The sequence below is a fragment of the Poromitra crassiceps genome (assembly GCF_964638095.1).
Source record: "Poromitra crassiceps genome assembly, chromosome: 3".
Lineage (NCBI taxonomy): Eukaryota > Metazoa > Chordata > Actinopteri > Beryciformes > Melamphaidae > Poromitra > Poromitra crassiceps.
This window is the reverse complement of record NC_139625.1, coordinates 29,319,979-29,347,959: the sequence shown is the minus strand read 5'-3', so window position 1 is coordinate 29,347,959 and position 27,981 is coordinate 29,319,979. Positions and strand designations below refer to the sequence as shown.

The following is a 27,981-nucleotide window of genomic DNA, read 5'->3' as shown; positions in this document are numbered from 1 at the left end:
CCAACCGCCCTGCGACCACGCACTGTTCACGCGTCGTCTGCTCGCCCATTGGCCCGGGCTTCACACACAGTTGTTTGCGATTGGTGGAGTGTTGCCACCCGCCGGTGCGTGTTGTGAGTTTTGTTTTTCATTTTTCTCCTCCCATGTTTTACACACAGCTGAGAGAGAAGGCAGCCAGTCAGAGAACAAAACCACCTCAACCCTTCCCAGTGCTGGCAACCACCGTCTCTTTGTTCGATACTGGCTTTGACAAAAAAAAGTGACATTATATGCCTTCGCGAAAATATACGGAGATGGAAGGCTCGCGTGGGGTAAGACAAATTTAAAATAAGTATTTCAGCTTAATATAACATTTATTTTTTGTTTTTCGCTTCAGTCTACTACAGCCTTCATCTGCTTTCTGTGATTGATTTAATTTAACGTTTCTGTGCAAACTATTACTATATGCCTCACATGAACGTCAAAATGGTGCAATATCAATGATATTAATTAAAAATGTAAGCATTTTTTGTATATATTTATATTTCTTTTATTAGGGAATGGCACAAATTGTGTATTGGTTTTTATTCAGCGGTTGATGCAAACTCAAAATATTCGAAAGATATTGTATTATTAAAACGTGTTCCATTCTCTCATATTGACACATTGTTTCATTTGGTTTAGTCAAGTGAAGGACCAATACGTTTAGTTTACTAATGTTATGAGAATATAGCAAAGTTTTAGTCTAATAAGCCTACTTCCTGATGCCAAACCGCTTTATGGGGATTTCACATGGCTCATCTTGGGAACACGTCACTGTTTGGTCTATATTTGGCAATGGGAGGTGTCCTGGCCCGCAGCCAAAGGCAGCGCTTGCTGGGCTGGGGTGTAGTCTCAAAACCCCCTCTCTCCGTCAGCCCATTACTGGCAGCAATGTGCGGTTTGGCCCCGGACCTGAAGTCACTTGAGCAGTGACTGAGCAGATGACTGCTGCAAATAAAGACATTATCCTCATTCTGGTTAGCGAAACAGAACGCTTTCCTTTGTGTGTGTTTATTCCATGATCAGATCTTTAGTCACATCTCAAAGTTCAGTCCCCACACAGACACCATCGGTGTCCCACACAGTTCCCAGAAAAAAACAATCATAACCGCCATAACAATGTGACACTAATTGCAATGTCATTTTCCTCCCTTTGATTGTGACTCAGGCAGAGTATACAGACCAGTGTGGGTCCTACTTGAAGAGGAGGCGACATGACAGCGAACAGTCCTTCTCCAGTGGCAGCAGTGGCTGCTCCTCCAGCCTGGAGTACACAGACCTGGAGGCAGCAGAGGCCTTGGTGTGCATGAGCTCTTGGGGTCAGGGCCAGTTCCTCGGCGGCAGCAGACTGAATCCCTGCAAGCCCAGACCCCTCACCCCGGCCTCGGACTCCTGTGACTCCCTGCTGCCACCTGAACTTCCGGAGCCCGCCAAGGATTTTGTGTCCCTCTCCTCTCTGGTAAGAGAGACTGAAAAAACAGATACAGTAGTAGTCTGACTTTGAAATTAGGGTTATGATAAAGCTACAGTAGTTGTGCAAGAAACACTGATTTGAATCATTGAATCATTGATTAAGGATAAAACAGGGAGTCCATTTGGAAAGACAAGGGTCTGCCTCTTACTAATATGGATGGAGGGGGAGTCACTATGACCGTGGTTTGATAAGTAAACATATTCTTGGGCCCTAAGCTTTGCATGTAAACCCTTGGCCTTGTAGCGGGAACGTGTACAGAGAGCTCTCTCTGTCCGTTTGCTGAGATCCTTGAGACCCTGGTTTATGGTGAGAGGCATGGGCAGGGGAGAGGTACTATATAGCCAGATAGGTTCAGTGAGGTCGTTTGAACTTCACCCAGAGCTCATCCTCTCAGCTGCTGCTGTTGTAAAAATCACAGTTTACAGCTCAGAATGCTCATTAGCTTTCTGTGTGCCTGCTGGCCTCCTGGGATTCTTATCTGTACAAACACTATCCTATATAAAGCTAGAGAAACATGCCAGATCCATGTTTGTAAGCGAGTTCATGCTATTACAAAGTGCTTATCGTATTGTTACGACTCTAATGTCATGCATCACTGATCAGTTTTCACGTGCGTCTCTTAATTCTACCGCCCCTGTCTCTCCCTCCTCTCTCCAGTGTATGACGCCCCCTCACAGCCCCAGCTTTATTGAGACTTCCGTGTCCAGCGCCTCCCCAGCGGGCCGGCCGAGCTCCAGCCTGGCTGTGTCCTCGCAGCGCTGTGGGCCCGGGGTTCATCACCCTGCCCTGGCCCCCATCGCTGAAAAGACCCCTTCCCTCCCCCCGCCGCCACAGCCCTGTAGAGCCATGGCGACCAGCGTCATCCGCCACACCGCCGACAGCACCCCCTGCCAGCACCACATTCCAGTGGCCCCCAACCCGGAGAAACACAGAGACACAGTAACGGCTGCAACGGTCTGCCAGCAACAACAGCAACGTGTTGTAAAGACTGAGCTGATAGCCACACCTCCACCTCCTCCTGCTCCTCTCGCACCCACATTGTCAGCCTCAAAGAGGGAGAGGCAGGCCAATCACCCAAACCCCTGTAAGGACAGCTCTGCCCCCACTCCCATCAATATCCAACCACAGTACAGAACGCCCACTCCCCCTGCCCCCACAACCCTCTCCCCGCCTCCAGTCGCGAGCCCTCAAATCATCTGCCAGATGTTCCCTGTCAGCAGCCAATCAGGTATAATCTCAGCCTTCATCCCCAGTGCGGTTCAGACCTCCAGTTGCGGGATGAGGACGCCCATCCTCCCGCAGCCCGCCTCCGCTAATGGCGCCACTGTCCACCAGTCGCTCCTCATGGGCTCCCCGGTGCCCCAGGGCACGGTGATGCTGGTTCTCCCTCAGTCTTCTGTCTCTCAGGCACCACACTGCACACAGACTGTCATGACCCTGGGCAACACCAAGCTGCTACCTCTGGCCCCGGCCCCGATGTATGTCCCCGCGGGGCCCTGCGGTGCCATGGCCACCACCAAGATGGACTTCTCCCGCAGGAGAAACTACGTTTGCAACTTCCCCGGCTGCAGGAAGACGTACTTCAAGAGTTCCCACCTCAAGGCTCACCTTCGAACACACACAGGTGAGCGTTTGGGTGCAATGCTTTGGTGCAGTGCTGAATAGAATTGATGCACATGGGGATCTGATTTGAAATCAGATGTGACTAACACAGATGAGTGTTGTATCCTGCTGGTAAAACATGCTCTCCATAGTCTTGTTATTCTTGATCGGAAGAGAGTGAGCTCATTGTTGTGTCTCAGAAGGGGCGTGGCGACATCTTTTGTTTTTGATGACTACACCATGACTCATTTGCTGACTCGACCCTTTCTCTCTCTCTCTCTCTCTCTCTCTCTCTCTCTCTCTCTCTCCCTTAGGTGAGAAGCCCTTCAGCTGCAGCTGGGATGGTTGTGACAAGAGGTTTGCGCGCTCTGACGAGCTCTCGCGTCACAGGCGAACACACACGGGCGAGAAGAAGTTTGTGTGCCCCGTGTGCGACCGGCGATTCATGCGCAGCGACCACCTCACCAAACACGCCCGCCGTCACATGACCACCAAGAAAATCCCTTCCTGGCAGGCCGAGGTTCGGAGCCTGAACAAAATGGCCACCGGCAAAACGCCCTCCTCCAAACCCGGCCTTGCCACACTCAGCATGCTGGTACCTGCTGGCTCAAGCTAGACAATGAGCTCTTACCTTACCACCCTACCCTCTCCAGAGCTATCACACAGGGACTTAGGCAGCAGCCAAGCACACGAGGCTGCTGCTATCTTACTCATGGAAAGAAAGAAAAAAACATGCACTGGACTCTTTTTCGCCTTCTCTACTGCTCATTTGTACATTTCGTTTTCTCAAAAGGATTATTTTTTGTTTACTTTGATATAATTGATCAAATGTATGCACTCTTGCCAAAGCCTTTGTATGAAGTTTGTCTTACACATTTCACAGTCTGCACCTCCCTCCCTCCCTCCACCCTACTCTTTTTTTGTGTGTGTGTTGATATTGGTATATGTCTATGTCAGTGGTTCCCAACCTTTTCCAACTCAGGGCCCACTTTTATGTCTCAAAAATGTTCGCGGCCCACCTCCGACCCCATAAATACAAAGGCCATATAATGCGTTCTCAGAGCACTTTTTTATTGAAAATTGAACATAAAGGACTGAACTGAATACAGGAGAAACATGTTGGAAGCTCCACAGTCACTAACACAGCACCTGTAACATGTTGCAACACCTTCAGTATTACAGTTTTCAAGGAGCTGTCCACACACACACACACACACACATACACACACACACGCACACACACACACACACACACACACACACACACACACACACACACACACCAATCATTCAAGGAGCTGTCCATCAGCACCACACAGATGTCAGAAATGACAAGCAAGGGGCTGTCTGTAACAGGCTAATTAACAAATGATTAATAAATAACGGTATCCTTCAACAATGGAAAAATGCATTCTCATAACAATTTGACATCCAATATCAGATCCAAACAAAATCCAAATATCAGAAGAAAGCCCATTAAATCGATAGGGTTACAAATAAACACAAACCCAATATAAAGATGATGTAAAGATGAAACTTCAATTCAAGCAAAAGCAATAACATCAAAGAAACAAAAATCATACTTTTTCAAGTATGATTTTTCAAAATCTTTCAAAAAAAAAATTGAAAAAAAAAATCTTTTTTTTTTTTTTTTTCAAAAATCATACTTTTTTGGAAATGATTTGGCGGCCCACTTGCAATACCTTCGCGGCCCACCAGGGGGCCGCGGACCACAGGTTGGGAATCACTGGTCTATGTGAATGTATTACGTGTTGTACTATGAAATGCATTTATTTGTCATGTTTGGGGAAATGTTTAACATGCAAAAACAATGTAAAAGTCAATATTAATCATCAATACTATGATTATACCTTGATTATATCTTGCTGTCTAACTTTTCATATTATTTAATACATATTTGTAATAAAAAAGAAGAAGGAAGTCACTTGTTCATTCAGTCTGCTTCTGTCACGGCTTTTAGTTTGACCTTTCCAAAGTATCTGGGAAACCACAGTCAGTCGTCAGAACGTGCGATCCAGGTCTAGTCAGCACCACTTCCTGGTTGTCTCATACAGAAACGTGACGCACAGGCTGTGGTTCCCCCCCCCCCCACCACCCACCCCTTCCTGGTCAGCTGCAATGCACTCGTGTCCCGCTGAATGTGCTGACGACTGGCCTCTGGGTAGCTTCCTGCTGGCTGAATTATTTTTTGGCGTTACAGAAGCTATTTGGTGAAACCATCAGGGGACATTATGTCCCGTTCATTAGAACCCAGCCAAACCGCTTCACGAGGAGTCAGAACAGACAAAAAGAGACAGAGGATTGTTTGCCTCAGAAGAGATCATTAGTAAATCATTTTGAGTCCATTCAGCTCTGTCCTGCTGGTCTAATCTCAAAACCAGACACACATGGGAACAAGGAGGAGATAGAGTCAGTCTGACTCTTGCATAATAGAAAAATACGTTTCAGTTTCATTCAAAACCGTTATTTCTATTACTAGTAAATTTGGTAATATATTGGTGAACATCTGTTGTTTTGTTATAATCTTTGGGAGGAAATTGTGCTTAGAAATAGCACACATTTTAGATAGAAAGTGAAAACGCCCACAAAGATGAAAGTGCACATTTACTAAATCCCCAAATTTATTTAAAATTATAATTGCTTTATCAACCGGATTAAATTTGCTCAGGGCTGGGATGAGCTATGAACACGCACGCGCACACACGCACACGCACACGCACACGCACACGCACACACACACACACACACACACACACACACACACACACACACACACACACACACACACACACACACACAACAGTGGGGTCCCACCATTGATAGTATAATAGATCCCACACATAGTAACAGCAACCTTTCCAATCAGACAGTGAGCAATATGAACTGTTGGGGGTGCGACCAATCACCTCTCTCCGTGGATACCCGCCCCTTTGCCTTACTGACCGACATATCTCTCTGGCTGTGCGCCATTTGTGGTGAGCAGCGACACCTGCTGGATAATGTCATATTTCGCTCTCACGTTGACAAGCAATTAAAATACAGTAGGTTAGAATAGAACATACTTTGACATGATCATCAGACATGGTAAATTGGGTAAGATAAGATATCATAAGGCACTTAAAATAAATGAATGAATGAATGAATGAATAAAAAAATAGGCCTAAAATACTAACTGAACATGTACCAATTCACTTTTAATGTCCACAAATTTAGCAGCACAAGCAGGTTGTGTATGTTTGTGTCATTTTCCTAGATAAACGAATAACTAAATAAATAACAGAAGTGAAAGGGACTAAGGTTAAATGTTCACTCTCCACCACAGGCACAACCCTAACGGGCTAATGTTAGTTTTCTTTGCAGAATTTATTTTATTTTATTCAATGGCATGCATTTACTCTGCCTCTGATTGGCTGTCATCATGGTTCTGTGCTGCTGTCAGGCCAAAATGGTGGAAGCGCTGTTGTCAAAATTCAGCATCTATACCTGATCTATACTCTTTGTTTGTACACCCACGTGAAGCGCTTGGTTGCGGACGACTTCTCTTGTTGCTATGGGTACGATAGCACATGTGCTATGGTAACGACAGGGAAGCGGTTGTAGGTTTTTTGAGGTGGAACAAAAAGTTAAACAAGTCTTAAATGACGATAAACGATATAAAGGACGGCAGCATAATCGTTTTTGCGAGGCTAGCTCATAACAATTCGTGTGGTAAGTTGAACGTCCGCTTGTGTGCTTTTGGGGGGTATTTAGCGTTACATCGCCAACGCTGGATGAGTTATGTTTGGTAACTCGAGCTAACGTTAGCTTGCTCTCTCTTGTTCTAGCTTGCTAGCCCTCTCGCTCTCGCTGACATCAACATGGAGTTCGCAGAACAGCTGAAGGAGTTCCACATGACAGGGGATGAAATGGAAAAATTTACAAAGGCTTTCAGAGATGAGAACTTCAGGGAAATGCTGTTCGATTACGCCACAGAATTATCAGACCCAGAGAACAAGAAGATGTATGAAGATGAGATAAGACTGTTGGAGCAGGAGAGGGGTAACAGCATTGACTTCATCGACCCGGAACCCTTTAGAGCTTTCAGGACGAGTTTGAATGGCAAGCAAAAGTGCTTCATCAACATCTGTGCCAACGACAACGTTGATAAGCCTAAATTTAGTTGGGGGATATCAGATGATGGCAGGAGGGGGCAGTATTGGTCCCTGCCTCACTCTCTGTGCCCTGGGAGAGAAGACAGAGACCCAAAAGGAAACAAGATCATGATCTATGATGTGATTTTCCACCCTGACACTCTTTACATGGCAAGCAAAAACCAGAAATTCATGGATATGGTGGAGAACATAGCCATTAACGGAATCCAGGATGGTTTCAAAGTGACTCTGGACAAAAAGAATGTGAGAGCGCTGACCATCAAGTATAAAGGGACTCCACAGCCTTGTGTGATCAAAAAGCCAATCCCTGGATACAAAGCCAAAGAGCCTGCGGCACAGCCCGACCCTCTTGCCTTCCCGTACCCGGATGAAAAAAGACCTACCACAGCCACAGCAACTCCGAAAACAACAGACAACTGTGACGCCAAACCCATGACCTTCCAGACCCAACCACAGAAACCCAAAGAGCCGACGGTGCCAACCTACACGTTGAAATACCGGTCTGTTATCGATCTGCTGGACTTCAGATGCTCCAGAGACTCTGCCCAGAGCCCCAGGCCCAAAGAGGTCGTGGTCACCGTTGACATGCCCCTCCTGAAGTCGGTCTCGGACACCACCCTAGAAGTCAATGGGAGAAACCTGCTGCTGGAGTGTAAGAAACCAGCCTACAGACTGGAGCTGCCCTTGGCGTATCCTGTGGATGAGGATAAAGCAGTGGCCAAGTTCAACACACAGAAAAGACAGCTGACCGTCACATTGCCTGTTCTTCCCTCTGAAGAGACCTTTGATTTTGCTGTTGGGCCCGTGCCAACGGTCAGTGACGATGAGAGACAGGAGGAGGGAAGAGGAGTTGAGGACGAGGAGAAATGGAAGGAGAAGAAGAGGGAAAGAATGAACAGTGAAAATGAGGGGGGAGGTGAACAAGGGGAAATTGAGGAAAACAAAGAGAGAGATGAGAGACGTGACGCAGTCACACAGACCGGTTTTCAACTGGATGCTGCTGTCCAGCATACAGGCCTATCCACTGAAGATGAAGAAAACACAGTGCCTGTTCCTGATGGGCCTCAAACTGAGAACCAGCCCATGTCAACCTTTGCTGAACAGTGCAGTGACATTGAAGAAGAGGGAGGAGCAAGTGTGGACTGTTTTGAGTCAAGGGCCCCGATGAAGACGCAAGAGAATGTGGATTATTTGAATGGAAATCTGAATAAGGTGAGAGACAAACTATGACAGTGATATTGACAATCAGGCTAAGGTGTGTGTGATCACCTAGGCTGCAAAATCAAATCTAACAATTGTCTGTTTTTTTTTCCCTCATGTATTCTAGGTGGAAGCAGACCGCTCATTTCTGAATCAAATATCCAGTGAGAAATCTCATACTACTGCTGCAGTGTCCACCGCCCATGCCATGTCACCCATTCCAAACCAGGACAACAACCTAAGTCAAGACTGCAGCATTTCCCAGGGGACTGAAGAGATCAGAGATGCGCCAAATAAAGCGAAGATGTCAAATTCACGCAAGAAGAGTGTCTGCTTCTCTGAGGAACTGGCTCTGGGCTCCGTGGAGGGAGAGGATCTGGATGAAGATGACTTGGCGACAACGCAGACCTTCCCAGACCAGGACACCAAGCCGCCGCCAGCCTTGAGGGAAATCGATGAGGGCGGAAATGAGGTAGTTATCAGTGATCACTCCACATCTGCTGGGTTCATCTTCCAAAACCCCCTGCTGTTTGAACTGGATTGAGTTGTTTGTGTCAGCAGAGTTTAATCACACAGAATTGGAAATGTTGAAATTTGTTACTTGTGTTTGTTAATCACTGCCACCTTAGACCAAAGGATGTTCCTTGTGTTACATAAAAACTGTACATGTGCATGCAATGTCAGTTTGAAAGTCTGCAGTGTGTAACTGTTGTTCATATTGTCTTGCCTCGTCAATGGCAAAGCTATATAGTGTAGCACAAATCATTATTGTTACCTTGATTCACATTGTGGCACTGGTACTACCTTTTCAGGGAAAGTCTTTGAATAATAAGCGGTGTTGTGGCAAGTTGAACACATATCGAATATGCACAATGTTTCTTTTTGTCTCCAGTTCTGGTTCATTGTACTTGAGCATGTAAACTAAAACAATGCATTAAACATAAAAACTCCACTCAAATTCATTATTTCAGTGTCCCTAGATAAGTAACTTGGGACTAAATGCTTTTATTTTATTTTCACACAAATATATACATAACAAAAACTGGGTCATCATCACCATAGTAAAACCTGACTACCTTTAGGCACAACACCTACAAAACCTGAAGCACTCAGTTCAGCAAAACAAAGTAACACTTAAGGTTATGAACACAAGGATGCAAAGTCATGGATAGTGAAAAAGGTGACATACCAGGGCAGACAAAATCATTCACTCATGTGTGCTATTTTGTGATGAAAAAGGTGAATCCATCCCTGTGAACAACATCCAGGTTTTATGAACAAGAGTCAGATGACTCACTTATGAGAGAAGAGCTTCTCTCGTGAGTCATCTCACAAAATATTAATTAAATAAAACTTCTTCCTTCACTTCTTGCGTTGTAGAAGCAGTTTGCAATATGAGGCAAGAAGAACACCACAGTAAAAGTGTGATAGCTGACGATTAAACAAGACAACTTGTGAGATTTAGCAACATAGCCAAACTGTCATTGTGTATCAGTGTCACCTTCCACTATTGCTACATTAGAGTCAGTGCCAGACGCAGGCTAAGCTGCAGGTGCTTGTCTCTTACCGCACCTTTGATATGTGGGAAGTATATATATGTATGTATGTGTGTGTGTGTGTATATATATATATGGGCTGCCCCTGTTAGTCGAGAAGAGTCTTAAGGCCAAATTATACTCTACGTTAAAGACGGAGATGGACAGAGCCTTCTGTCCGTACTCTGCGTTCATTTCGTGTTTTCTGTCCGTCATCTGAAAGCTTACGGATACGCATGAAACGCAGCAAAACCACACACACACTCATGCATTTGACTCTCTACTGCCCACTGGTGAATGTATTGCTTAAAATGATACCAACGTGAAAGACACATGGAAGTATGTGGGCAGTGACGATAATAACGTTTGAAACGGACGCATCTATTTACGTATGAAATTGGAGTATAAATGAGCCATAAGTCAACCAAGTTATCATTAGTTGGTTAGTCTCAGGAACAAAAAGACCCACTCAAACTCGTTTAGGGAGCTGTGCCTTGTCATTAAAAGGTTATTGGAGCAGGGTTGCCAGCTTTGGGTACCTGGGTGGAGTGACATTTTGATGCCATCAAACTACAAAGCAAGGACTCTGTATGTGTGGGTGTTTGTGTGTGGCCCCGTGTCCTTGTCCTCGTGTGTGAGCATATCTTGACAACCATTTGTCCGATCTACTTCACACTTAGACATGCAATGACTAATCAACTAATCAATTAATTGCTTTAACGACTATTAGTTGACTACGGAAATCTTTGGTCAAGGGCAGCCCTAATATACAATATATTTACGTGTGTGTGTGTGTGTGTGTGAGGAAGGCAGCTTGAAGCGCTTTTTACAACAAAGCTCAAAAGACTCAATACTGTCCTTTGCACAATAGCACTGCCAAAAACATGTGCACTACTGCTTTCAGTTATGCAGCACAGCAAAGTCCTCATGTCATCACCCCCCACGTCATGAGCCATTGTATAAATATAATAACATCCAAGGTGATGACAATTTGCAGCGGTTGGCTGTCCCTCTTTATCTGATGCCCCTCTGGAGGCAGTTGTCTAAGAACTCGGAGTAGCAGGAGAGGGAGCAGAAGTGGCGGTGCAGCGGGGCGTCCGTACCTCCCATGTCGTCCACCAGGACCACCGTGTGAGAGACCTGATGCAGGTTCATGCTCACCACCGTCTGGATGAAGAAGTTGACGCTGACGCGGCCGCAGTCACAGGTCTTTGCTACTTCAAGGTCCCGACACAAGTGGGCAGGGATGAGGTGAGGTCCGTACGGTATCCTGCCACATGAATCAAGAGAGGACAAGGTTAGGACTTTACTAATAAGCACAGTGTGGATTAAAATACTTTTACTGCAGGCTTGTGTAGTAGACTGAAATCAGACCAAGTATGGTGTAGTCAGTGTATACTGTGTAGGTTCAGTTGAAAAACATCCAGGTGATAAAACGCTTAAAAATCATGTATTTTGAAAAACACTGGACTAAAAAAAGTACAAACAAGATGTTTTGTTGTTCATCCAAACGCCATCAGCGCAGACGCTTTATGGACAAATCAACTTCCTCCATCCCACAAGCGGGGGGAGGGGCATCACTGTAAGCTGCTGGGAAAAAAACATCTTCTCTGGTAAACAAACACACATTAGGGACTACACATCTCAACAAGTCATGTGACTTCATCATGCCATGTGTTTGTCACGTGACTTGTGTGTATTTATTTGACAGTTACTTTCTGTTGCACTCATTACAACTTGGACTGCGCTATTAATCACATACCTCTATGCGATCTCATTCCTGAATGACAACGATTCTGCCGCGTGTTCAAATCATTAGGGACATCCCTTGCATCACATCAAGCGCTCCTGCGTTTCACCACATGACAAAATGTGCACACGCAGCTAAACGGTGCACTGACAGGAAAACAACTCCAGAGAGAGACATAAGAGAGGATTGTTCTAAATAAGACATCATATAAGTTGAAAGTATTTTCTCTGTTAAAAACAAGCACATATCTTTGACAGGACGACAGCACGTGTGTTGAGCTCAATTCAATGCATTGCCACACGGTTATTTACAGTTTCGTATAGCCAGACCTGTATCTCCACTTTGTTTTGGCGCTGTGCCATCAGTGGAGGCAGCCACCAATGTCATTTATCCTGGTTACTTGATGTCCCCGCCCCCCATTTTCATACACATAAAACAAAGTGTCTTGAAACCAATCCGCAACCAGAAAAAAGATTCAGGAAGCCAGGTAGTTACAGTACATTCCCAAAGGTTTGTAATTATATTAAGGCTATAGCCTACTTAATGCTGCACTGTGCAGTCAGTGTGCGCAGAATATGGATGGATGGCAGGATAAACCAGAGATTAGAGAAGTTTAATACCGTTAATTAAATTTCAACTTCATTTGAATTTAGTCTATACATTTTGTGTCTAGTGTGTGAAGCCCATTTGACCCTGCTGATGTGACAGTCCCTTTACAGTACACAATATGTTGCTGTTGTTTCTGTCTCTGTCAAGCAAAGATAGCAGTAGCACAGTAAAAAGTAGCGTATAGGTATTAAAAATGGTTTCGCTTAAGAATCGAGATCTAAAATCTAAGCAAGGAAATCAAGATTCTCATGTTATTCTGAATCGTGCAGAAAGTGACGGATGTCACTTTCCCACTGGAACACGCCCCCTCAATCAGGACTGAGTGGCAAAACCTACAGTATATGGGCAAAACATTCAGCAGGTTCCTCTCTGTTGTTTGCAGCAGCATGTGTCATTCATCTAGGCTGATTACTGCATTCAAAATCAGTCTTGCATCAGTGGGCGTGACCATGCAATGACTTCTGCCTGTGACGTCACGTGCATACATATTACCCTCTATTACAACTGATAATGGTGTTTGGATGAACACCAAAACATCTTGGTTGTACTTTTTTTTTTTAAGTCCATTGCTTTTCAAAAATAAATCCTTTTTAAATATGGTGTAGTCAGTGTGAGAGTGTGCTGAATTCTAACCTGAGGTTGGTCACAGCCCTGGAAGCTATCTCCTGAAGTGGAAGGGGGAATGTGAGGTGAATCGTGTGGTCCAGAGGGTTGGGCCGGGTGAACGGGTTCCCAAACAGATCCAAGTTCTCCAGACTCAGCTTGCGGAAGTCAGTGGGCAACAGAGCCAGCTGGTTGTGCGCTGCCGACAGGAACTTCAACTTTGACAGGCGGCCGATGTGGAATGGCAGCCAGACAAGCTTGTTTTCGTCCAGTTTGAGGTTGACCAGTTCTCGGAGCTGGCAGAACTGAGAGGGGAGGCCCTGCAGTCGGTTGTGGCTGAGGTCCAGGTGCTGGAGCGTCCGCTGCAGCGTGGACAGGCAGAGCGCCTCGCTGAAGCTCTCCAGGTGGTTGTTGTGGAGGATGAGCTCAGCCAGGCAGCCGAGGTCACCGATGGTGGCAGGGAGCTTCTTGATGTGGTTGTTACTGAGGTCCAGCTTGCGGAGAGCTGCAAAAACAAAAATGTTGTTTTATTAATGAATCAGATGTGATTGTGCATGCATCCATAGTTTAACAGAACTCGTGTAATGACAGGACAATAATGGCATTATTATGTATTGAGGTGTAAAAGAAAGAAGGTTATTACACCACAGCTCATTTTTATTAGTAACCAAATGCAATAACCGGCAACTGGTTGGGAATCTGAATAGCAAATGCAAAAACTAACTATTTTACATCAATATTTTACATAAGTTCTAGGGTCCTACATTTTTAAGAGAAATAACTTGCTATTGACATAATAGGTTAGTCAATAACTGAAGCATATTACAGTATCAATTTTAAGATTTTCATCTTACTAATAATGATCAGGATAATATAATATCAAGATAATTTTGATCAAGATAATCATAAATGGTCGTATTGGCACAGACCTCCTAGACAGGACCATGGCCCAAAGACAAACAATAAAAAGGGAAACCGAGTAAAAGCATTCGTCCTTAATATTTCAATTGTACAGTATTTTTCACCCACTGCTCTACCTACCTACCTTTAAGGGACAACATGCGCATGTCCACGCGTGACAGCTTGCAGTAGGACACCTGGAGCTGCTCCAGAGAGTAGGGGAAGTTGGAGGTCAGCGGATAGTCCTTCTTGGAGACGATGGTGAGTTTCTTCTTGGGTTTTTCAACGTCCTTGGCACGAACGGCAGTGAGCGTGGAGAGAGGAAGGCTGCTTGCGTCACTTCCTCTATCTGCCAAACGTGCAGCTGAGAGGAAGTTCTTCAAGCTATTTGCATCAGCCTATAGACAAAATAACAACAATAAGAATAATGACTGTAGAAATTGGTGCAGTCATATTTCCCAAGGTGGTTGTGTTGATGACGTGGGCAATGACACAAGAGAGACGAATGTTATGTATGACAAAACAATATTGCAAAATACAGAGGCTATGAATCAGAATTTACCAGATTGCTTGAAATAGCTGACCTAAATCCACTCGTCTAGAATATCTTGACACACTTCCTTAACATGAATAATTGAACTGAATGCTGTGGGGAATAAATTATTTGTGACCTATTCTGGAAAGTAGGTCCACTGGAGTTTTTACACAGTATCATGACTTCTGTTGTCATCATTTACCTGCCTGACTTGTTTGATTGTGTTGTATTGCTGTCAACATGATGGGTTGAATTATGTTTGAATCTAGGTGAAAGGTCACCAGTGCCTAAAACAGCCAGGAGGCATTCACAGCCACTGGGAACAATGATGCCGCCATGGTGGCTATCTTTGCATCGCTCGCATAGCATGAGAGGACCACTTAATCAACATAAGGCTTGTTGATACAACCTATCTGACAGAAATAAGCATCATCAACAACTGGAAATAACAACAATTCCCACTGATGAGGGATGCATTGATTCAAGACAAGACAAGTCTTTGAAGCTTTGAAGTCAGCAAAGACTAACAGATAAAACCCAATTTCCAAATCAACTGGGTCTTGTATATGGTACAGGCGTTTGCTATGAAGCTGAAGGGCCAAGTGGCCATCATGTTACAGTGTGTGTTCACACTATGTTGGATGGAGCCTGTACCTTGCTCAAGCATATGTCAACAGCAGGTTCCTTTAATCTCACAGTGGCCTTGCCCTCCTCCACGAACATTGTGAAGAACTTCTCTATGTTGTCTTTCAACTGCAAGAGAAAGGTTGGCAGACGTTGGTAGAAGTTCAGCAGTGGGAAAATAGAGTTCAACTACTAGGGATCTCGCGTTCCTAGAAAAGAGCAATACACACACACACACACACACACACACACACACACAGAACAACAACAACATCATACACACTTACCTTATACTTTGATCCCGCCCTGTCTTTCGCCGTGCAGATCATCATGTAGATATTGCTGCGTTGAGTGGTCTTGTCTGAATGTTTCCCGATGGAAAGCAGCGCCCTCGCCCCCTTCCCCCGATTTCTTATACCAAACGTGGGAAGCATCCGACTCACAACCTCGACATCACACTGCAGCTTCATCCCACCAAAAATAAAGACTTGGGACCAGCTTAATGCCCACTCGCAGTTAACCGAGAGGCTTTAGATGCATGCCAAAGAAAAAAAAGAGCTAACGTTAAACAGGTGAGCGGCGCGGCAGCTAGTCGCCCGACCAAGGATGTCAACAACAGTCCCTCGCTTGAGCTTCGCTACAGTAACAACAGCAACACGCTGCATTTGAACAACTGTCGAGAACACCGTAACGTCACACTCTCAACAGCACAATCATTTCGCAGACAAATGCAGGCAACTCCTCTGTATCTAGTCGAAGTCTTGTGTTGTGAAGTTTGGTGGTGGTAGCATCATCAGTGCTGTGGGTGGTAGTCTCCCGCGCAAGGGAAGTGACGTAACGACGCGCCCGGGGCGGGGACGGGGGAGGGGGGGGGGGGTCACAAATACATACAAATAATAACAACGTAGTTCAAAATCTTCTTTGGAGCACATTTCAAAAAGTATTATGAATTGTTATTTTTGACAGTAATTGCACAGACAGACAGACAGACAGACAGACAGACAGACAGACAGACAGATAGATAGATAGATAGATAGATAGATAGATAGATAGATAGATAGATAGATAGATAGATATTAATTAATTAATTATTTTATTTTATTTAATAATATTTTATTTATTTTATTATTATTAATTAATTTGACTTAATTTTTGCCTTAAAGTGAACTTCCTGGCCAAATTATACTGGAAGCATTCTTCTTTGCAGCAGCAACCATATTGGCCAGATGGTGGCGCTAGAACACACATATTTAGATTCAGATTCATTTAATTTATTCACATTTCATCAGAGGTTTCTCTCTTCCCATCGTGGTTATCAGTATCACCAAACCTACAATGTAAACAGTTATTCAATTCTACACCAAAACATTAGCTTAAACTATTAGCCTATGTAATATGCCAAAATCAAATTCCGGATCCAAAATCCCCAATTTACTTATCTTCCTTATCTTATTCCTTATCTTATGTAACCAGTCTTTGAAGTGGAAAAAGTTTGGGCCTTGTTGACATGATACACCTAAAGCCCTAACTGTCCAGTGCAATGAGAACTGGACTTCTCAATTCCATGGAATAATTGTACAAAATACGTGTTGATGCAAAGTTATCCAAATTATTATGACTGCCAGCTTTGTAACTGATGTCCTTTGAAAAACACACCCTCTGCTTGTCAACAAATCTGTGCTCTGATTGGTCGACAGTATGGAAGTGCTCTCACTCAGTCAAACTTTGTACAACAATTAAAAAGGGAAGAAAATTATGTTAATTCTGTTAGAAATCAACATCAAACTGAGATTAAATCATTGCACTGGATCTTTAGGTGTGGACTGGAGGACACATTAAAACAATCAATGAGGGCCAAATGCTTAATTAATTGTCCTTTTTATTAACGGTCACTGCCAAAACTGCTCAAGCATTTTGTCATTCAACATTGTGTTATGTGGTTACAGCTCAGTTACCACCTATTCTTGTTATTTGTAGCTATAGCAGGTTATTCTTTCGTGAGCTTATTTTTTCCAGTATTCCGCCTCTTCTTTTCTTCTTGTTCATCCCCTTCTCTCTTCTTTTCTCCCAATAAGAGGCCGTTCTATCCATCTGACATCAGTGCTGTACTCTTCCTAGGCTGTTTTATTTAGTTTGTAATCATGGCCCTCCGGTTCAGATGCCCTCTTGAATTTAACCCTACAGCATGTGCTGTATCGCTGTCTCCCCTCTCCTCTCTTGAGAACACAGTGGAAGGTTGCTGATTGAAGTCATTGGATTTCATTGCTGCGTTTTATTTTCTTGCACTTGTACTCCAGGACACCAGAGGCACCGGCGAACTCTGAGACTGGGTGACACTGTCACCTCGGGCCGGATCAGCGTGACCGCAGGGAGTCGTTTAATTCTGATCTCTCTTCTCCTTCTCTCTCATCTCCTCCTCTGCACCTGTTAGGCACACGGCTGACCCTCCTGCTGAACAAGCTAAAGCTCAGGACACACACACACACACACACACACACACAATCAGACGGAGAGACACATTAGCACACACCGAATGACTAAAAACACATAACACACAGATTGACAGAGAGACTGGCATGTACAGAGACTGGTACACTCTTAAAATAGAAGGTGAAAGCTGGGAATGGCACTTAAACCGCACACATGATCATATTGTGCGCACACACATATGATCATTTCATTTTCAAGGTATTCAACGTCAACACAGTTGTAGTGGAGTGAAATGTGAGTAAAAAAGAGAGCACATAAGGAAGACAGTTGACAGGGAAGGTTTGTAGTTCTGTTTGTAGTTTGGAAGTGTTTGGCTGCATGTGTAAACTCTTCAATTAAAAATTTACAATTTGCCCAATTGGCATGGGATATATTCATGAGTAACATGTTTTGATCAGTAACTAACTCCAGAGAAAAAACATGATTCACACTGACTTGTCTGCTATTGTATTGGTTCACAAGATACAATTCAGCTTTTCACTTTTGCACTAATTGAGCATATTAAGTAGATACATATCAGCCTCTTTGCATCTGGTCTGGTGCACTTTTGGTTCACTCATTGCTTATCACAGTGAAAGTTCTTCTTATTTCATATCTCTATGATCTCTGAGATGAATGAGAGATGCCAACTCCCACTATTTCTGTGCACTTCCAACATACTAAAAAAGAATCTGCTGCGTTTAACACGAATTAATCAATAAATCAATCTACTTTACAAGTCACTAGATTCATACAACATATTTAATGATCCTTCAGCATCATCATTTCAGTATAACCTATGTAGTTTCTTTGAATGCTTACATTTTGACATTCACTTCATCTTCCTCACTCAGTATATCATTTTTCAGTGAATGCTATATACCATTCAATTAAAGTTAAAAAAAAAAAAAAAACTAACCCAGTGCCCTCCCCCCTATCCTCCCTCACCCACCCCTCAGTGCCCCCCCACCACCTGGAGGGGAAGGACACCTATGTGAGAATGCTGTTCGTGGACTACAGCTCAGCATTCAACACCATAGTACCCTTCAGGCTGGTAAGCAAACTCAAGGATCTGGGACTAAGCACAGCAATGTGTGACTGGATCCTGGACTTTCTAACAGACCGCCGCGAGGTGGTGAGAGTGGGCAACCTCACCTCCTCCCCACTGACCATCAGCATAGGAGCGCCACAGGGGTGCGTCTCCAGCCCCTTCTGGTATGACCTCTACACCCACGACTGCGTGGCGACTCAAACTTCGAACACCATCGTGAAGTTTGCAGACGACACAGCGGTCGTGGGGCTGATCTCCAGGAGCGACGAGACGGCCTACAGAAAGGAGGTGGAGGCCCTGGAACAATGGTGCCAGGACAACCACCTCTCTCTGAACGTCTCCAAGACAAAGGAGATCATTGTAGACTACAGAAGGGGGGGGGGGGGGGGGGCGCACACCCCCCAATCATCATCAACGGCACAGTGGTGGAAAGGGTGGACAGCTTCAAGTACCTGGGAGTCAATATCCACCAGGACCTGACATGGGCCAACCACACCGCCACTGTTGTCAAAAAGGCCCAACAGCGACTACACGGACTCAGGCGCCTGAAGAAATTCAGGCTAAGGCCAAAAATCCTCAGGGACTTCTACAGAGGCACCATTGAAAGCCTGCTGACTGGCTGCTTCACCACCTGGTACGGGAACTGCACCACCATGGACCGCAGGGCGCTAAGAAGGGTGAGGCGTGCGGCCCAGCACGTAACAGGATGTGAGCTGCCAGAACTGCAAGATCTGTACAACCAGCGGTGCCTCAGGAGGTCCCTGAAGATCATCAAAGACACAAACCACCCCCACAACAGTCTGTTCTCCCTGCTACCCTCAGGGAGGAGATACAGGGTCCCAAGAGCACGCACAAATCGCTTGAAGGACAGTTTCTTCTCGCAGGCCACGAGACTCCTTAACATACAAATAGTGTAGTAGCCGTACTGTACCGCACTGCAGCTGCTAACATCACGTATGACTAATGTTCAATAGTATGTTTAGTAATTAGGTATATGCTATTTGCACCTAACAGAATGTTATTATGTTAAATTATGTGCAGTGAATACGCCACTGTCTGTGGCGTGTCTTACTGCTTTATTGCTTGTTGCCTCTTGTTTTTATTTTTTTATTTTTTGCACTATGTTGTAACGGAGTCTACAGCACAAGAATTTCACACGTGATACTTGTACTACGGAGTGACAATAAAAATCTTGAATCTTGAATCTTGAACAATGTGACTGTAACAACTAGTTAAGTTTTGTTCTGCCTGATGAGAAATGAAATGAAAAATATAGGCCATGAAAACATTACGCAAGTAGTACAATTATCAATGGTATTGTATGCATCATCTAATCAGATCTGATAGTCGGTCGTTGCTGTAATTAAACCTTCAGCTGACAGAGTGGTGTTGCCACAAAGAGAGAACAACACTGTTAAGGAGAGAATTTGAGAATGTCAAAATGAATCTTACACACCATTTACACCTGGTTTTTAATTGCGACCTGTATCCAGATAACCTATCCCAATACAGATCACATTTTAATACCAGGTGTAAATGGATCAGAGATATACGTAGCACAGTTTGTCCCCAGCATCCAGCAGCTGTTCATAAGAGGTAATTTAACTGTAATGGTACAGTATATGTGCAAAACAACAGAAACACTCTTTGATGTCCTCGTGAGTCTTATGTTCTATGAATGTGGGCAGTGGTGGCCTAAAGGTTAGAGAAGCGAGCTTGTGACCGAAAGGTTGTCGGTTCGATCCCTGGGACCGGCAGGATAAATCTCGGTGGGGAAAGTGAAAAGCAGCGCTTGCCCCTCCCTCATTACCACCACTGAGGTGCCCTTGAGCAAGGCCCTTAACCTCAACCGTTCCAGTGGAGCTGCTCAGTGGCCAGCAGATCAGACTGTGGTTGTACTGGTCAGCTTCCAGCAGGGATGTATTACCGAACGGGCCTACCGGGCCCAGGCCCAGGGTGGCCCATAATATAGAGCGTCTTCACAGGACTACTGCGTATCTTGCCGGGGCCTGGGATCAAATGATCCCTTATAGGGCCCGAACCCTTTATTTTTGACCAAGTGTTCCATACGTTTATGAACAATTAGAGGGTTATTGTGCTGTTTTCTGCTTTAATTGAGTGTACCTGCACTGTAAATCCTGTTTTACTGAGACAGGGTCCAAAATTAGCACAGCCACCAGCCAAATACTGGTAAAAGTGTCTGGTAGATTTGCTTCACTCACCATCCAAAAGAACAGTGGTAATCTATTGAGTGGCTGGTAAAATTTGAACATTCGCAACTGGTGGACAAAAAAGTTAATTTTGTTGCCTTTATGGAGATCCAGGTGAATTTATTTCTTGTAATTGTGCTGTTGGCTTTGAGAGTTCAGGTGGCTGTGCTGTAAATCCTGTTGATAGTCAGGTGAATGTATGTCTTAGTTATTATTCTGGCCTTAATTCTGCATTTGTGCGCATGTGTCCAGGCCCAGGGGCCCGTCATGTCATGTCATAATCTGCCTATGGCTTCCAGGTATGAAGGTGTGTGTGAGTGTGAGCAGGGCCCACTCGAAAAGAAAACCCTGGATAAATAAAGGTAAAAAAAAAGTCAGTCCCTCCAGGATTTTGGAAATGCAAATTCTACCAGTCTCCGTGATATTTGCGGGGCTTCCAATTTTTCGAAAATTCTGGCAAAAAAACAACAAAAACATGAAACTTTGAGAAAAGCTACTGCAAAATCAAGCATTTCTTTTATCGCAACGATTAATCCTGAAGGGACTGGGAACGTTTATTTTTGGCTACTTCAAATATACTATGGAATCTCCTGAAAGACTCCCATAAAACTTTCCTGAATCTTGACTTATTTTGACCTATCACTCTAAAACATCTTTGTTTTTCCTTCACAGAGCCGTCTCCAAACAGGAGGAGCCTCTGCGTGTGTAGTAACGACGCACCTCCCTCCCGTCCTCGCTGCCGCAGCCCTCGGGCCTGTGCACGATGAGCACGGGGAAGAAGCGAGCGTCCCGGTAAGTGGGCGGGCTCTCGTTGAGCGCCAGCTGGCTGGAGTCGGACCTGCGGCACGGCTCGTCCGCGCAGCAGCGCTCCGTCAGGTCGCTGCTGCGGCTCCGCCACGGGCCCACCGTGCGATGAGAGCCGTACATGCGGCACAGGGAGAACCGAGACGTGTCCAGGGAGAGACGGGAGTGGAACAGCGCTCCACGGCAGGAGAAGATTGAGGAGCAACTGGAGCTGGCGATGGTCCTCCTTCTTCCCCTGGACCTCTCCGCCCCGCCCCCTCCGGTCTGCAGCTCACAGCACTGCTCGCAGTCCTCCGGGGCCAGGAGAGCTCCGTAACTCTGGGCGGGCTGGCCGCTGTCCAGAAGGAAACGGTTTGAGGAAGACGTGTCGTCAGTGTCTCGTATCGAGTTAGAGTCTGCTGTGCCCAGGTTAATCAGCATGGCCTCGGAGTAGCTGGGGATGAGCTGGCGGTTTGAGCGGATGTGCCACTCCAGTTCAGTGCTGTCCACTGTGTCTACCCTTGGAATACCACACCCACCATTATTCCTTGCGGGCCTGTCTTCATCCAGGGGTGAGGGGCTGCTGTGGCTGTGCTCCAGCCCAAACAGCTTCTCTATGCGGTAGTGAACATATGCAGTGCGATACTCTGTCAGCACCCTCAGTGGCCAAGACAGCATGAGGAGAGCCGCCAGCCAGAAGGCAACCTGGGAAGTGTACCAAGGCATCCGGTCTGGGTCTACATAGGCTATCAGGTGTTCTTTGAAGTCTATGTTCTTCAGCTGCATCCCCTCCCTGGCCTCCATGTAATCGTCCAACCCCTCGATCTCAGAGAAGAACCCGGCTCGCTGGTTGAGGTACGCGTTCTCGGGACCCGCCCCGGCGAAGCTGAAACACTTGGTGAAGCGCAGTCGGGTCGCCGACTGTCCCTCCAGCCCCTTGAGATCACACGACACATCTTTCATCCCGCAGCGGCTGTAGTCGAACTCGCCCTCGGCCACGTGCGTGTTGACCCTCTCGTGGTACACCTGCATGGTGGTGTACGTGTCCCCGTTGCGGTACCTGGTGACTTGCCGTGTCCGGCGAACAAAATGGTAGCTGATGGCCTTCCACCAAACGCGAGGCCGGGCCTGCCGCATCCGCAGCACGCGCTCGTACACGCTGTCGACATCGGCTTTGCACTGCAGCTCGCTGCGGGCGCGGCAGTGCCAGCACTCCACCATGTAGACCACATACAGCATGAGCAAGAACGCCAGGGGGATGTAGAGGTAGCCGTCAGAGCAGGGGCTGTCATGGTAGATCATGGAGTGGTGCCCTCCCGCCCCCATGCCAGGTGGCCCGCGGAGAGACGAGCTGATGGAGGACGTGAAGGAGGAGGTGAGGGCGGAGTTGAAGCTGATTTTGGTGATGCGGGTGAGCTGACACCAGGCCACGGCGCCCAGGCAGCTGTACATGAGCAGGGAGAGCAGCAGGCAGCGCCAGTGGGACTCACGGCACACGCACGAACCCAGGGACTGCTTCACCGGACGCTGCTGCAGAGAGAGAGAGAGAGAGAGAGAGACAGAGAGACATAGAGGGGAGATGAAATGAGGAATGGCCACTTACACCGATGAGCCCCTGAAACATGGCAGTCATATTGTTACTTGCAGCAGAAATGCAAATGAGCGTGGCTGTGCTGTACTGTAAATCGCTGTGCTTTTAAATACCCAAAGCGCTCAATAAATCAAAGCACTGAGCTCACTGGAATTGGATTAAAGCAAGCTGTGCTGCAGATGTCGTGTCCCTTGGAGGCTGTTTATCAATGCAGCTGGTAGCCAGAAGATGTCATTGCCTATTCAATTAATTTACATTGTACCTGCGCCAAGTTTTTTGCAATCTCTTAAAAAACAAATATAGCCGCACCCATGTTTGATAACTGCTAGCCTATTGTAGTTTATGTTTTGTGTGGAGTCCTTTCGTCTCGTCCTCTCTTTACGGGACTCGGAACTTCTGAGGGATTATACTGGATCCCCCACACACCCAAGACGACAGGGCAGGTCGAGGGTCGGGATGCTCCGCATGACGAATGACACAAGTCAAGCAACAGCTGACCGACTCCCTTAGTTGATAACAGCCTTGGTACTTATGTAGTTATGATTATCACTTACTTCCGGCTCCACCCTACTTATACACGCCCACCATGACCTCTCCCTCTCTCGCATATCTCAGTTCTCTCATCCCACCCTCCCAACCCCTTGCTCTTCTCCTTCAGTACAGGAACCAGGGGGTTATAATGGAGTCAAGAAGAGCCCCCATCAGCGACGATGGAGCCAAGAAGCGACCCCATCAGCAAGACAGTATCCCCACCCTGAGTCTCCATTCCCTGGTTCCTGAAGACAACCATCGACCCAGACTCATTCAACCCCCCTCGATTATCCTTACATCCCATTACCCTTGATCCCTATCATTCATCACTCCTCCCTCGATTCTTTCATCCCTCTTCCCTCGACCGCCTATCCTTTAATAAATCATGTAAATAGATTTGATTGTGGCGTCTTAGTGAACTTGTCATCTTGTTATTTTCTCATGTTGTGGACACCGGTGCTAGTAAATACCCTATAGACGTGGAAGATACAAGCAATGAATAATATGATTATTGAGAAAACTGAGCACCTGCACCGTAACAGCAAGTGACACTTTATTGAACATCTGCTTTTTGTCACCTGACGACCCAAATAAAGTGTTTTAAACATTCTTATTTGCACGTGTTATATTAGTAATGAAGTGTAATGCTTCTGTACTACTTCTGTACTGTACTATATTATATAGTGCCACTATAATAGTGGTTATATGAAGAAACCTTTTGCTTATTAAATAATCAAATAAACTCCTCGAATGTCAACAAATGATGCCGCAGCCACAGAACTAACCCTAACACATCTGCACGCGTGTGCGCGCCCTCACACACACACACACACACACACACACACACACACACACACACACACACACACACACACACACACACACACACACACACACACTCTGCCCTACATTTATCTGCTGAGTACTGGGTGACTGGCTCGGTGCAGAAAGTGCTCACATTTCCAATACTGAATGAACAACACTGTATTTCTCCCATTCAGCGAAGACATGGGCCTACAGCTGCTATTAGTTTCAGTATTGTATCTGAAGGACTGTGTAGGGAATAAATAATACAACTGTTTGCTTTGTATGTGTTTACAGTAAGCGAACCGAACAAAAAGTGCAACTGGGTCTGCCTGCAGTGTCAGGTGGGTAGAGTTCGCTAACTGCAACTGTGTAGAAAATTAATTTGGTCTCAGTTTGTACAAAATGACTTCCTAATATTTTGACCTTGGTCTTGTGGCTGCACTCCTTCCTACATGAGAGCAGAGGTCCTGTTTTGTTAAAGCCTATAAGCTACCTCTGCTGTTTTATGGAGTCAAAGGATTTATGCTGACATCCATCCATTACTGCACTGCCACTGACACAGGGCCAGGGATGATGTCACTGACACAGGGCCAGGGATGACATCATCAGTGATGTCACTGACACAGGGCCAGGGATGACATCATCAGTGATGTCACTGACACAGGGCCAGGGATGTCGCTCTGGTGGTTCCACCCGTTATTTATGCAACAACACACTTACTGTAAATTATGGCAAATGCCCTGCATTTATATAGCGTTTTTCTCCAAAGCGCTTTCCAATCAGTAGGTACATTCACCCATTCACACACAGATGGCGGCAAGCTACCACACAGGGTGCTGGCACACAATCGGGAGCAATTTGGGGTTTATCAAAAGTGATTAGTGGACGACCCGCTCTACCTCCTGAGCTATAGCCACACTTACTGTACTTCTTGATTCCTCTCTGAACCTTTTGACCTAAGTGCAACAACTGGTTAATGTCTGATGACCAGGTATTGATAGCAGCAGTCAATTCAGTGTCAGAAATAGCAATGACTTTCAGACTGTTTTTTTTGGGGGGGGGGGGGGGGGGGGGGGACCTGTTGGCAGCAGATAAAGATAAACTTTATGTTAGTACCACAGTATGAAAAAGACATTTGTAACATAATGACAAACCTAAATAATGAATCCCTAGAATGTAACTTTGAGCTACTGCAGTCTATGAGACAGGAGTTAGAGTGACAGTGGATCTGAAGTAAAATAACTCATCATTTTACTGTCTGTCAAAGCCGCTGTGCTCCATGGCTGGCTGCACACAGCCAATTCCCCAGATGGAATCACAGTAATTACTCTGTGATAGGAAAGACAGAGGCTACAAGAGAGAACACACACACACAAGCGCGCACGCACGCGCGCGCGCACACACACACACACACACACACACACACACACACACACACGCACGCACGCACGCACGCACACGCACGCGCACGCACACACACACACACACACACACACACACACACACACACACACACACACACACACGTTCACCTGAATGCAAGATCCATGGTAATCTGTATGCATTGTGCAAGAAGTGTCTCTCTGCACTCTGCAGCCAAAATGCTGGGACTCACTTCTCATTGTGAGACAGTTACCTACACCCTCTCAGTCTGCATTCTGCATGAATGGATCTTCTAAAGGTCTGCAGTATCATTCCAGTTGGGAGCAAAGGATAGAACATTAATCTGTGGGTAGCCACTCGCACAAAGTGAAGATGCAATCTTACATCTGCTATACAGTATTACACTATGAGAAATATATTTTAAATAATAAAATAGATAAGAAACCTTGAATAATTATGTTCCGTCTATTTTGCACCACAATCAGGAAATGTATGGCTCACAGTTGCTCTTATTAAAGCCTACTTTGGTAAAAGTCTGCCATTCATCAGAAATGACAGGCAGATGCATTTTATGACTGTTTTTCCCCCTCTTCTTCTATACTTACCTCTTCCAGGACATCAATGCCAGCCGGTGTGTCTGCTTCCTCTTCAGCATCATTGGGGGTGCTGACCGCCGTGTCTTCCGCAGTGGTTTCTAGATCGGAAGACAGCATGCTGCACTTTTAGCATGGCAGGCAAGGAGGATGATGACTTCACTCCGCTTTCCTGACCCGCCGCTCCGCGCTGCTGGATGTCCCCCCGTTTGCTCCCTCTCCTGGCCCCCCTCTCATCCCATGCAGTCGAGCATCATCTGGGCCGGAGCCAGGCTGCTGCTGCACGCACCGGGGATCCCGCGGTGGTCCCGACTGGCTGGACGGAGGGGGGCGGGGTCGAGGGAGTTCACCGCAGCAAAGGCAGCAGAGGTTGACCATGATGATGATGCCGAGGAAGCGTCTCACAAATCAAGAACACCGCATATTCCGATCCAGACGCCTGTGCGCTGTCCAATGTCCTGAAGGCAATACGGAGGATACCGCGAGACTCACTGGGATAGCTCAATGTAACGTTGTAGGCTAAACAGTCATGCTTTTGTATAAACGTGACGGTGTGCAGTGCATTTAATGTTTTTTTATGTTTGGAATTTTTTATGTTTGGATTTTTTGTTTTTAACGGTCTTTAACGTGTGTGTGTGTGTGTGTGTGTGTGTGTGTGTGTGTGTGTGTGTGTGTGTGTGTGTGTGTGTGTGTGTGTGTGTGTGTGTGTGTGTGTGTGTGGTGTGTGTGTGTGTGTGTGTGTGTGTGTGTGTGTGTGTGTGTGTGTGTGTGTGTGTGTGTGTGTGTGTGTGTAGCGGAGGTCAAGGTGGCTGCACTGAGGGAGGAAGAGGAGCAGAAGAGTCAGATGATGAACGAGAAAACTTAGGGTCTGAGCAGAGAGATCACAGCTCTTTCAGACACAGTCAGAGCCATAAAGAAGGGGCTGAGAGCTGAAGATGTCCCCTTCCTGCAGGACTACAAGGCAACAGTGGGAAGAGTGGATGATCCACAGCTTGTCTCGGGAGCTCTGATAGACAAGGCCAAATACTGGGCAATCTGAGCTTCAGTCTGGGACAAGATGAAGACGATGGTCTCCTACACTCCTGTGATTCTGGACCCAAACACTGCTCATCCAAACCTCATCATGTCTGAAGATCTGACCAGTATGAGAGGTGGAGAGACACAGCAGCTTCCTGACAATCCAGAGAGGTTTGACACCGCCTGGTGTCTCCTGGGCTCTGATGGCTTTAACTCAGGAACTCACAGCTGGGATGTTGAGGTCGGAGACATTAGAGACTGGTCACTGGGTGTGTCATTAGAGTGTGCCCAGAGGAAGGGAAACAACTTTACGGTACTGTCTGGATTGTGGGGAATATGATTCATTGGTGGTGTATACATAGCACACTCCTCATCAGGTCCAGTCACTATCTCCCAGTGAAGAAGCTCCACAGGATCAGAGCAAGTCTGGACTGGAACAGAGGAAAGCTGTCATTCTCTGATCCTGATACGAACACACACATGCAGTCCTTCACACCTTCACTGACAGGCTGTTTCCCTTC

The 27,981-nt window shown here is 45.9% G+C and overlaps 4 protein-coding genes across 4 annotated transcripts; 2 read left to right on the top strand and 2 right to left on the bottom strand.

Annotated features, from left to right (window-relative positions):
• The first annotated feature begins 171 nt into the window (after positions 1-171).
• On the top strand, positions 172-5,020 carry LOC310772763 (Krueppel-like factor 11). The gene is made up of 4 exons (XM_083632680.1): positions 172-311; positions 1,190-1,480; positions 2,153-3,119; positions 3,412-5,020. The coding sequence occupies exons 1-4, from the start codon at positions 270-272 to the stop codon at positions 3,711-3,713; spliced, it is 1,602 nt and encodes a 533-aa protein (XP_083488806.1). The 5' UTR covers positions 172-269; the 3' UTR covers positions 3,714-5,020.
• A 1,677-nt stretch (positions 5,021-6,697) lies between these two features.
• dnaaf2 (dynein axonemal assembly factor 2) lies at positions 6,698-9,094 on the top strand. The gene is made up of 3 exons (XM_083632985.1): positions 6,698-6,826; positions 6,943-8,481; positions 8,597-9,094. Exons 2-3 carry the CDS (start codon positions 6,976-6,978, stop codon positions 9,011-9,013), a joined length of 1,923 nt encoding a protein of 640 aa, XP_083489111.1. The 5' UTR covers positions 6,698-6,826; positions 6,943-6,975; the 3' UTR covers positions 9,014-9,094.
• Positions 9,095-9,478: 384 nt separating this feature from the next.
• On the bottom strand, positions 9,479-15,778 carry lrr1 (leucine rich repeat protein 1). The gene is made up of 5 exons (XM_083633638.1): positions 15,313-15,778; positions 15,056-15,154; positions 14,012-14,264; positions 12,997-13,471; positions 9,479-11,274 (listed from the first exon to the last, which is right to left on the bottom strand). Exons 1-5 carry the CDS (start codon positions 15,493-15,495, stop codon positions 11,019-11,021), a joined length of 1,266 nt encoding a protein of 421 aa, XP_083489764.1. The 5' UTR covers positions 15,496-15,778; the 3' UTR covers positions 9,479-11,018.
• Positions 15,779-21,421: 5,643 nt separating this feature from the next.
• Positions 21,422-26,563, bottom strand: LOC310772866 (transmembrane protein 151B; the record flags this gene model as incomplete). The annotated part of the gene is made up of 2 exons (XM_083632798.1): positions 21,422-23,068; positions 26,456-26,563. 2 exons carry the CDS (start codon positions 26,561-26,563, stop codon positions 21,422-21,424), a joined length of 1,755 nt encoding a protein of 584 aa, XP_083488924.1.
• Positions 26,564-27,981: the final 1,418 nt, after the last annotated feature.